General features: G+C 38.3%; 1 protein-coding gene across 6 annotated transcripts in view; it reads left to right on the forward strand.

The window, feature by feature from the left end:
* The window catches only part of LOC109101834 (dystrophin-related protein 2), a 110,017-nt gene extending 99,087 nt beyond the window's left edge, over positions 1-10,930 (forward strand). For 5 of the 6 annotated variants that reach the window (XM_042738259.1, XM_042738257.1, XM_042738263.1 and 2 more), the window contains 6 exons: positions 2,917-2,982; positions 5,408-5,548; positions 7,340-7,577; positions 9,165-9,282; positions 9,444-9,577; positions 10,194-10,930. In XM_042738259.1, coding sequence (XP_042594193.1) covers positions 2,917-2,982; positions 5,408-5,548; positions 7,340-7,577; positions 9,165-9,282; positions 9,444-9,538 — 658 coding nt within the window. In that variant the 3' untranslated portion in view covers positions 9,539-9,577; positions 10,194-10,930. The remainder of the gene's footprint in view (positions 1-2,916; positions 2,983-5,407; positions 5,549-7,339; positions 7,578-9,164; positions 9,283-9,443; positions 9,578-10,193) is intronic. The other variant, XM_042738260.1, reaches the window with a different exon arrangement.
* Positions 10,931-12,380: the final 1,450 nt, after the last annotated feature.

A 12,380-nucleotide genomic window follows, 5' to 3' on the forward strand; every position in this document is an offset into this window, starting at 1 on the left:
AAAAAATTTGTTTGGAAGTTTGGAAAGTGCACTTTCAAGTCTATGTTCAAACATGTGAGTGACAGTTAAGGGGTTAAACTATACTACTTGATGTAAGTGTTGGCTAAATAAGAAAAGACATACATTTTATAGCTAAAGATGCTTCTGTAAAAATGAAAAATCCACATTTTGGCAGCGCTTTGGAAAATCCCTTTCATTCACTTTTATCTGATAGTTCTGTCCTTCACAAAATATGAGCGATAGAGAGCATTTGCTAAATGAGGTGGCACATTATTTATTTCCGACATTGTCAAGACTGGCTTTGAACTCTAATAGAAAATTAAATTCTTGTCAGATGTTTCAGATGTCGTATCTGCAGTAAGAGCGCAAAGGAAGAACGCCATAGCCATGGGAACGGAGATTGTATGTGCATTTATAGGCTACTCCAGAGTAATGACTGGAGGGGGTGGGAGAATAAATCCACTGGCATTTGATGTTCTAGACTCATCATACAGGGGTGGATTTGCTTGGATATGACAGTAAGTGGTCTGTACTGACAGCCTTTCATCTGAAGAACAGACAGCGTATCAGAAAGGCTGAACCACTGTTCTGAATCTCAACACACTATGTCCATTTCAAGACAGTGCTTCTCAAAGGAGGAAATTGTTTGACATGTACTTGCTGATCTGTGTTTGTGACCTCTCTTTTTCTCTCAAACTAGAAGCCACACTAACCACTCACTGAGAAACCCATTTAAACAACTACAAAGACATACGTGTATAACAGCAAACTCCATTTGACCTCGCACCACAGAATCTGTGACATCATCAGCGGCTCCTAGTAACACTTTTGATTGGATCTAGCTGATGGAGGTCTCAGCGGATTCAATTAGGAGTTGTCCTAGCCAGGCAGTGGGGTTAACCAGGACAGCCTGTGCCACCGTCATTGGCTGAAGGACACCTGGTGGGTGAATGTGAATCGACTTTCTGCTATTCTCTAAGGCAGCCCCATCCTGCATGTGGGTTCTCTGGTCTGCTGTGTTCTGAAGTTCAATTCAGAGCTTTCTCTGGCAGCTTTCCTAGCAGCATGACATGAATGCACTTAGCACTCCTCATTACGGTCTCTGTAGAGGCTCTTATATTGCTGCAAATTCGTAGGCTGTCCTGGTAAGGCAGTGAAATTCCCCCAGTCTCTCACCTAAAGGGTAAGCTAAGGCAGGGAAAGTGCAGGGCATTGCTAAAAGCAAATGTTTCACCCTTGCGTTGCTAATAGTAAGCACAGGGACCATTGTCCACTCCCTGCTGTGTTGAGAACACCTCTCTTGTGCTAGGTTAATCTGGTCTGTTCTGGATGACTCACAGAATTTAGCTAGAGGTGCAGGGTGAACCTTCTAGCCACACAAACTCATTTTCATACATTGTTGCATTCTGAAATGGGTCGGAGTGCTATTTGTTGCATTGTCCAAGTTGCCACAAGGGGCTCTATATTGAGATTTATCATTAACCGGAGACATTATAGAGCCAGTCGCCTCAATTATGGAGATGTCACCTGTTTTTTCTACGTCATCTCTGGAAAACTTTTTTTTTTAAACATTTGAAACAATATGTGTTATGAAAAGTACTGCACAAATAAATGTGACTTGATATGCTGGACCAGCCTTAAATGTTTATTTATTACTATTTGTAGCCTGATTGAGCTAAAGAAATATGATTTGTTACCAATGTTGTCTTATTTTGTTGCTGATTTGACATGCACTAACCATTCAAAAATTTGAAATCAGTAGTTTTTTTATTTTTAAATAATATTGTTTGACATTAAAGACATTTATAATGACAAGATTTCTATTAAAAACTTTTGTTCTTTTTAAATTGTTTATTAATCGAATTCTGGGGAAAAACAGTTTTCAACATTTATGATAATAAAAAATATTTATTGAGCACCATATCCACATATAGAAATGATTTCTGAAGGAAATAAAGTGACACTGAAGACTGGAGTAATGACGTCTGAAAATTCCCCTTTGCCATCATAGGAATAAATACATTTTAAATGATATAAAATAAAATTACTGCTATTTCAATTAATGTTTAATGCCCCTTTGCCATAAGAGATTTCTTTCAAAAACTTACCCACCCCAAATTATGAACGGTAGTGTATATTGTTGAAATGTAAGCTTGATTTCATTTATTATAATTTTAAGCATTATTAATGTTTTAATGCATAAATGCAATATTTTCAAGATGACCACAGAATAAACTAGCTTTATTTTGCTATTTACTCTCTCAAAAACCAACCCATTATAATTACACCTAATACTTTCTGCCATATCAAGACATTTTTAATACACTTTACTTTCGGGCATGGCATGTCAGTTGTATGCCACGTAATCTGTGGTGCGTGATGAAGATCTTTTTCATATTCTGTTTTTACCATGCCACTTGTGGCAGGGAATGCAAACTTGTAAAGGAGTTTGGGTGAAAATACCCAGGAGAGGCGTTTATGTCATAAAAATTCATGTGACAAATGAAGTGAAAGGGGAACAGATTCTCCTCTGGCTTTGTCATGGGGAGAGAGAGAGAGAAGAGGGTGAAGCCAGGAGGCACAACTTCGGCGTTGCATGATAATTTGCCACCCAGGTTAGTCGCACACGGTATCTGAAAAGTCAGGGTATGATAACAACATGTGATTTTTAGGTTGGAGAAACTGCTCTAAGGTGTCTCTTATGCAGGCGCTGAGATATCTCGATGAGTCACAGCTGTCTTCTTTTCCTCTGCCAACTGTGTGCTATTCTGTTCCCACGCCTCTTGTGTTTGAAGCCACTGTCCTTGCTACAGCAAACAAATTACAGTGCACAGTGACTTTGCCTTTGTACGCCTTTCTATATGTTGTGACCCGTGCTCCGTAATATGACATTTTCATTTCGCTTGCACTTTTCAGGTTGGCAGAAATGGAGAACCAGAGCTGTTCCTTTTTCACCGACAGTCTCTCTCCAGATGAAAGTTTGTGAGTACACCACCTCCCACACACACTGGAATCTGTCAAGGCTGCTAAGTCCCCGTGCATGGGTGTGTGGATGTGCGCTTGGCCATGCATGCGTGCCTTCATGTTTGGTGTGGCTTGGCAGTCACATTAATTAAAAAGATAATGAAAATGACCCATGGCAATGTGTGGGTTCACCCTCCGTCGTATTAAGTCTGTGTGATTAAGGAGCACAACAGTAGGGATGAATAGAGCAGGCATGGATGCTGACAGGAGGTAGAGAAAGAGAGAGATTGGGCTATTGAAATGCTACCAAACAAGATGTTAAGAGCTGTAGGCCAGCGGACAAGAAAGCCACTGAAATAAGAGCATATATAGGTGAAATTAGGTGAGCCTGCACGAAATCAAACTAATAAAAGAGGTCAGATCCAGAGTCATGGCTATGCATGTTTTGTGTGTTGGAAACGGCTCTGTGATTTAAAGCAATAGTTCACCCAAAAATAAACTCGTCTTCATGTCGTTCCAAAGCTGTTTGATTTTCTTTCTTCCCTGGAGCACAAAAGAATCGCTTTTCAATGCAATTACAATGAGTTATCCAGCTTTAAAAAGCAAGCAAAAGGACAATTAAACCATAAAAAATTTGATCCACATGACTCATGCACAATATTCCAAATCTTCCGGAGCCATACGATAACCATTAGGAACACACAAAAATTTATGTTATTCAGTCATAATCTTCATCGCAACTGTTGAGTGTGACCAGATCATTGAGCCGTTTTGTGAACGGAATCAAATGATTCTTTGAAAAGGTTCATCTAAGAAGAACATTTCATAGTCAAACTCATAAATGAAGAGAATTAGTATTTGTTGGGAAGACTTGTAGAATAAAAAATATGGATATATTATAAATTAATAATAGTATTTGTTTCACAGAGTAATAAAAAACACAAAAAAATGGGCTTGGGCGTAGCTTGACATTTGAGTTTGGTGGGCAAAACAGAGCTGATTTGTTCAGTCACACTTTTCTATTGTAAACAATTTTCACACTCTGTGTAACTCAAAATTATAACACATGAAAATACACAACACATGAATTACTGCGCTTAACTTCAACAACTTTAACAGCAATTAACACGCTGAAAATAATGCACTATAAACATGTTTGTCAACAGTCTCCAAAGTGTGAATTACATATTGCTTAACATAAAACAGACATCTGTTGGGCATGATTCACATTAAAAGCACACAAACACTGTATATTTAGTAAATCTTACTGAAAATAGATGATTAAGCAGTTTATATTGTACAAATTTGTGTTTAAAGGTTCACCCAAAAATGAAAATTCTGTCATTAATTACTCACCCTCATGTCATTCCAAACCCATAAGACCTTCGTTCATCTTTAGAAATATTTTTGATTAAATCCGAGAGCTTTCTGACCCTGCATAGACAGCAATGCAACTGACACGTTCAAGGCACAGAAAGGTAGTAAGGACATTGTTAAAATAGTCCAAGTGACATCAGTGGTTTAACCATAATATTATGAAGCTGCAAGAATACTATTTGTGTGCAAAGAAAACAAAAACAGCTCAATTACTCAGTTGAACCACTGATGTCACATGGACTTTTTAAACAATGTCCTTGCTACGTTTCTGGGCCTTGAACGTGTCAGTTGCATTGCTGTCTATGCAGGGTCAGAAATATTTTGGATTCCATCAAAAATATCTTAATTTGTGTTCTGAAGATGAATGAAGATTGTACGGGTTTGGGACAACATGATGGTGAGTAATTAATGACAGAATTTTCATTTTTGGATGAGCTATCCCTTTAATAGTTTTTGGAGAACTGTTCCTTTAAAAGGCAGAGAGAGACAGTGCATCAGTGAGTAATGTATTATATTGGATTGACAGGGCATAATGTGCCATTTCGGTGGCTTTTACCAAATCTTCCTCATCCAGCGGTCTGTAAATGACCTTTGTTTACTGATGGCCCATGTAATGGCACCTGTATAATTACAGCAGAGTGCATGAAAACAGCTAGTTTTTTATTATTGATGTGACTAATGTGGAGCTGTGGTTATTTCAGCGCTTCCTGTGTGTAATGGTAATTTGTTTTTGCTCCTGTGTGCCTATATTTTAGCTGTGCCTATTTAGACCAAGAGTGTGCGTGTTTGTATGATCGCCGCCTGTTCAGCATCTACACTGTTGTTTGTTTTATGGATGATGGTGTGCGTTAGTCTGTGTTTGCATACACTCTAAACACGCCATCCGCAGTTTATGCAAAATATGCGTGCATGTGTTGTGTGGATATGCCATTGCTGCATTGTGTGCACTTGGCTTATGTACCTGCTGCTTTGTGTGCACGCTTGGCGCTGTGTGTGTGTCTGTCTGCTGCTGCGTGGCACTGCTAATGTGTTCAGTGTGCACTGTCTCCTGTGTGGGGGGACTCAGGGATGAAGATCAGTACCTCCTACGTCACTCCAGCCCCGCCCTCGAGCAGGACTCCCCCCATGGCCACCTGCTGGCCCACCTGGACTGCCAGGACAGAGAAGAGCTGCAGCGCACCCTCCAACGCCTGGAGAACGAGAACAGGTGAGGGCACAGCCAGGGGCACGTTCACACTTGTAGCTGAAATAGGTCAGTTGTGCAGTACTAATCTGAATTCCAAAAATAATTAGAATTTTAGATTTTTGAAGAACATGGGAATGATATTTAACCATGCAAAAGTTACTGCCACGATGCTAAGCGGGTTGCTAATTGTTGCTTTTTGGTTGTTAGTTCAATAAAATGTTTGTAAATAAAATGTATACACACACACACACACAAACTAAATATTACGAAATCTATATAAATATATAAAATGATATAAGAAATATAATAATAAAACAACTCTAAATATTTTCTGTAAATATTGTCTCCAAAATAAATCCATATTATTTTAAAGGTGTTTATAAATACTAAAATAATTTTGTAGAGAAATTACAATGGTTTCACTGAGGGTTATGCTGAACTTGTTGTTTTAAATAATTGGGGGTAAAATGATTTGTCTTTGTAATTGTGACTCTTGGCTTCTGGCTGTGATGGACTGCACTTTGTGTTGGCCCTTTAAATTTCACAGCTTTCCAGAGGATTAAGATACTGTAGAGCTAATAGTTTTTAATTGGCTGAGATAAAATGTGTTGCTGGGAAACTGTAGACATTATTATGATTATGATGGTTAGTCTGGGTCAGAAACAGTAACCGAATGAGGTGTGCTCTTTTCAAACATCAACAGAAACACAAAAAAGTCTATTAGGTCCACCGTTTTATTTCATCCTAGAGGCTACTGAGTCATTTATGAGTTTTGTCTTCGGCGTAAATCCTGACCTTTAAGTCATGCTCTCATGTGGTCTTGCTTTGTTATAGGTGAGTAATAGGTCAATAAAGCAAGATTAATTGTTAGTGTCTGCAGGGGATCTGCAACCTTAACCCCCTGAATAAATCAGTCATTATTGGGATACAAAGAGCTAAATGATGGCTGCTCTGTTAAACACCCATTTTGTGGTATTTATTTATTTATTTTTCAGTCAATTTTATTTTATTTTAGAGGGTTAAAATAGCAATTTCCCAACAAGAATATACAGTGTGTGTATATATATATATATATATATATATATAACCAACCCACACAAATCCAACTGTGCTACAAATAGAGAAATAACAAAATAATAAATATTTCATATACAACAATACAAAACTGGAATATAATAAAATAAAACAACTAAAGAATAATTATTCGATTATTTTTAGCAATTCAAATTATTATCAAATTATTAATTACATTCAGATCATTATAAGCAATATTTACGTAGTAATTATTTAAATAGTTATATATTCAATATTTAAGGTATTAAGGTATTTTGTAATAAATATGTAGATGATATTTATATTAAATAAAACAACATTAGAAAATGATTTTTTTTTTTTTCTGTTTAAAGGGGTCATGAACTGAGAAATCAAAATTCCCTTGTGCTTTTGATTTATAAGAGGTCATTGTGCTATAAAAACATTCTGTAAGTTTCAGAACTCAAAACTTTCTCGTTAATCTAAAAACAGCTTATATTGAAGCCAGTCTGCTAAAGTGACAGGTTGTGGAATGTGCCACTTTAATAGTGTGGCTAAACAATGCCTCTGCAGAAGAAGATCAACGCCTGCCTCTGAATCACTGCCTGTTTAGCCCCGCCTACCGATTCACAAGCAAAGTGTAAATAATGAGAAGTAAACGCAGCTCTACACAGAAACCAAACGATAATCTTTTTTACTTACATTTACAACTTTTGTCTAAATGAAGCATGTATAATGACCTAAATCTAAATGATGATGATGCTGTTGTCTCTCCTGCAGGGTGCTGCAAGGCGAGTATCGGCGGCTGAAGTGGAAGCATGAAGAGGCAGCAGCTTCACCCCAGCTGCTGGAGTCGGGTCCCGGGTCACCGGCCGGTCAGCAGGACGAGGAGCTCCTAGCCGAGGCTCGAGTCCTTCGACAGCACAAGACCCGCCTGGAGACGCGGATGCAGATTCTAGAGGACCACAACAAGCAACTGGAGTCCCAGCTACACAGACTCAGAGAACTACTGCTGCAGGTGAGATATAGCCTAAAACATATAAAAAATTAGAAGTATGCCCACAGTGCGTACTAAAGTGTGAGCCAGAATAGATTATGATGATAGAAACGTTGAAGGAATGTTGTGTAGGGAGTTGTATGATTACTGCTGTACAGGGGGGACATGAACAGGTAAATCAGGCCCTTCTGCGCTGGAGACTTTAATATTAAATGTTTATGGGTTTGAAGGAATGTTTTGAGCTTTAAAAACAGCCACTGTGAGAGAAGTAAAGATGGGCTTAGAAAATATACTGAAAAGGGAGGTAGAGGGGAGAAAGAAGACGTATTTGAAGCTCTCGGCAAAAAGAGTAGGAAGATGACTGAACAGAGAAGGATAGGCCGTATTATAGACTGCCTTGATGTACCACATGTAAAAGGGAAAAAGAGAGGCAAGAGATGCTTACTAATGCAGGTTCACGGAGGACAAGGAGACAGGGAACTAGAAAAGACTTGTCTCAGGTGAAAGGAGAAGAGATGTGGAGACAGAAATACTTTTATTTAAGAGTAGCTATTATTGAGACCTGAAAAGAGATGGAGGGCGAGAGACTGTAGGAAGACACGCTAACTTCTGGTGAATTGCAATGATGGGAAGGAAAGTTTAGAGAGAGATTATAAATGGGGAAGAACACCATTGATGGAGATGGAATCATACAGGTGGAGTTTGTAGAAAGCAAGTCAATTCTTGAGCTGACATGCATAGAGCTTAAGGAGCGGGATGGACAGAATAGAGTGGGCAGAAAAAGGATCCTTTTCTTTAGTGAAAGAAAGACAGAAAGCAGGCCGAGGAGGGAAAAGAAAAGCTCAGGCGGTGCTGAGTGAATAGGATAAGAGGTGGTTGTGCAGAAAAAAAGAGAGGTATTGCTGCAGAGATATGATTGGCAGGCTGGATGGAATGAGAGAGCAGAGCAAAAACACTGAGGCTGTGGCTGTAGGTGAAAAGGAATTAGACGGAAATAGAGGGAAGGAATGGGGGGAGAGAGATCGACTTAACCTACAAAAACGAATGAGAGATGTGTCATGGGGAAGCAATAATGTGCTGGGATTATGGAGATTCTGCAGCCCTAGAAAGTCGCTGGGAAAGTTACAGTCTTACCTCTGTGGACATCTCTGTAAAGCGATAAAAGAGTTTAACTCCGAATAAATTTGAGGTATTCATGCAAACAGCCTCAATTCAACTCTGCCTGTGAAATGAACAAAAAAATAAAAAAATAAATAAATAAAGAGGCGAGTCATCTCTGAGTTTCTTATAAGTTTGTTTCATCCCTCAAGAAAATACACAGTCTTTGTAATGTATGAAAAAGGGGCCAAATCCCTGGTCGATAAACGCCGAAGTTTGGAGTTTTGGCAGCATTTGAAAACTTGTAACTGTTTTTCTCATCAGAGAACCCATCAATAATGTTTTCAGTTTAAAGCATGTTTAGGCTAGCATACTGCACAATATATACTGTCTAATATTTATTAGTATATAATATTCACATCTGAATGATAGAGTAATGTGGTTGGATGCTATTCTGAACCGTTTTCATTAGGATTTCTTGCTCTCTCATCATTCTGTCATGTCTACCAGCCCAAAGACGACTCGGAGGCCAATGGCTCTTCTCCTTCTTCTCTATCGTCTCCTGTGTCAGGGGGTGGCCACCAGGGGGAGCCTCCCAGTAGAGAGACTACAGACACAGAAGCTGCAGGTAACACCCGGAATAACCTTGCAGCTTTGCTGTCATCCTGCCAACATGGACCCATAATGGGATTCAAAGAGATGTGACTTTAAATAAGGCTTATATGTTGCTGTAAACTTGTGATGCTTTTAGTTGAGGTCATGTTTATTGTAGCATTTAACGTTGTGTAGGTGAAGATTTGGATCATGAGCAGGACACCGTACTGCAGCTGCAGCAGGTAATCGAACAGCTGAGGAACGTCTTCCCATCTGAGCCAGGTCCATGAGGAACCTGAAGCAAAACTCAGAGGCCTACAATTGTGCAGGTTTGCTTATAGTTTTGTTATTTTTGAAATATATAAGCTTACAGATAAGGAGTTTTTCACCTTGTGTTATTTCTATCGTGAAACAGAATCTGTAAGTGAATGGTGATTTATACTACTATAAAAAGAACTAGAATTGTACTGCAAACATGGCCTGTATGACTGAAGCTGAAGCTGTATGATATGATTTGAGTGAAAACCAGAAAACTAAAAGTTGCTAAATTCTCAATTAAATTGATTTCTCTTTCAAACACGTCTCCATTGGCTACAATACACTTAGGAACCAATGATGTTGGACCTAATTCATTTCAAATCTTGCATGACGCATTTGAAAGCTAAATCAGTAAGACATTCAGCAAAAACAACTACCAGTCTGTTCCTGACAGTCTTCAGAAGGAAAGAAAGTCATACAGGTTTATTTTTGGCTGAACCATTTCCTTAAAAGATGTTTTATTTTAGTATACGATGCAGATGCAGTACTTAAAACTCAGCTAAAACTACCTGCTATCCAGTGTGTTAAAGGGAACTACATTCGAAAACTGATTTGATCTTTGCATTTGATGTTTCAGCTTTCTATTGATCTGTCTAGATGATGTAACACCCTTCTTAAATTGTTCAGGCGTCGTATTGCTCATCTTATTGTGGGCAGGGTCTTGAGAATGTGGGGCTGGCGAATCCATGGACAGACGAGGCGGCAGCGAGAAGAATTTCAAGACAACCTTCTCAGCCTGCGGCCATCTGGCAATCCCAAAGAGCTGTGGGATATCTGAGTGCTAACTAAACAAACTAATGTTTACATGGTGCCAAAGGCCTGCACTGATCGGGACACTGTGCTAACCTGTGTAGTAATGCAAAGTGTGTGGCTTCATCAGTACAGCACAAGAACCACAAACAGGACTTACACCACGCAGAAGGAGGATCTCACCTTGGGTATCCCTGTGCCAGCAACCTCTCTATGTGTAGGTTTTTTTATTTTTCCATTTTGAAAATGGTTTACTATTTTCTGTGACTCACTCATGCACATAAATACAAATATACACATATACCGATGGTAAGTCATGCTTGGCAATGCGTGGCCCTTGTTCTGTGAAGCAGAAAAGAGCAGATTCCCCTGAACTGTCGGGACACACAGCAAGCTTATATTTACACTGTAAGGACGACACGTCTTCTGTTGAGGCTATCATTTATTTATATGCCAAAGTGCCCATGAGCATTATGCTCCTTCCCTATATTCTTTCTCTCTCTCAAATAATAAATGCATATATAAACAGACACACATTGCAAAAATCATTTTCTTGATCAGTATTTTTGTCTTGTTTTAATTACAAATATATAAACATATTTTATTCAAAAGTTTGGGCCAGGAAGGTATTTTTTCTTTTGAAATTTCTGTTCATCAAATAATCAACTAATTATTAAACAGCACAATTGTTTTCAGAACTGATATTAAGAAATGTGTCTTGAACATTAAATATGCATATTAGAATGATTTCTGAAGGATCATGTGACAATGAAGACTGGAGTAAATAGCTGCTGAAAATTCAGTGTTGTCAGGAATAAATACATTTTTAAATAAACAATTACGTACATTGTAATAATATTTTACAGTTTCTGTTTTTTAAATAAATTCAGAAAACATCTTACCAACCCCAAACTCTTCAAAGCTACAGTGTATTATTATTTTTTTTTAATATTATGTAACAGAGCAGCTTATTTTTCCTAATTAAACTGGCAAAAATTGATTTCTCCTTTATTTCAAAATATGCTTGTTTTGTTTTTAAATTATTAAATTAAATTATTTTCTGTGGTAACAGACATTATGCAATGAATGTTTTCAATTGAGCACAACTTTTATTTAACCCAAAACATTTCTAACTAAATGTAGTGAGATTTATGCTTAAATCAAGGAGGAAAAAACTTCATTTAAAATGTATTTATTAAAAATGGATCACATGTAAGCCTAAAATTGCTTCTCAGATATATGTATCTTGCTTTTAAGGATGTTTAGATATTTATTTTGGATAACATGACAAAACCTTGATTAATAAATTGATTTTTTTGCAGTGTAGCCACTCGTACAGAAAGGATCTATTGAGGAGATGAGCGGATTTCTCAGCTGCTGGTTTTCTGGTCACAAGGGAAAGGTCTTTCAGGAATGGAGATTTGTAGAGTTGTTTTATTGTCACAGCACTCGCCGTTAAATTACAGCTGTCCAGCGTGGCATGAACAAGAAAGTAGATACAAGGAGACAAGTCGATGCCAGGTTCGGGCCTTTTCACTTCGGCTTGGGAAGGTCTTTTACACTCAAGTCACAGCCTGACTCATTTTAAACCCAGCACAGCTCGTATTATGCCTTCTTTTTTCTAAAGAATACCAGCCTTACATCTCACTGTATTATTGTTGTCTTCCAGATGTAAGTGTTTTGTTTACCAAATGCTGTTCTCCAGATCTCAGCATTTCCTCAATCTAAGGAAGAAAATGAAAGTGAGTGTGTGGAAGGATTATTTTACATTATGCCGAGGGAGGAGGACGGCAAATGTAGCACGCTCTTTGTAAACAGAGTGATTTACTGTGGGGTGTCAGATTTATATGAGCAGAGAAGATGCTGGGGGGGTGTAGTGAGTAGAAAAGAGAAAAAGATCGTGAGCGGGAAGAGAAACAGTGTGAAGGAAAGAGAAAAGTGTGTAAATATTCACTGTGAAGGGTTGTGGCACTGCAGCCCCTGCAAACAGGAATGAGATTATTGCAGCTGAGAGAGCAAGAGATGTTCTCCATTTGTTTTGGCAAACGTGTTGGAAGTATAGCG

Source organism: Cyprinus carpio, chromosome B14, assembly GCF_018340385.1.
Source record: "Cyprinus carpio isolate SPL01 chromosome B14, ASM1834038v1, whole genome shotgun sequence".
Lineage (NCBI taxonomy): Eukaryota > Metazoa > Chordata > Actinopteri > Cypriniformes > Cyprinidae > Cyprinus > Cyprinus carpio.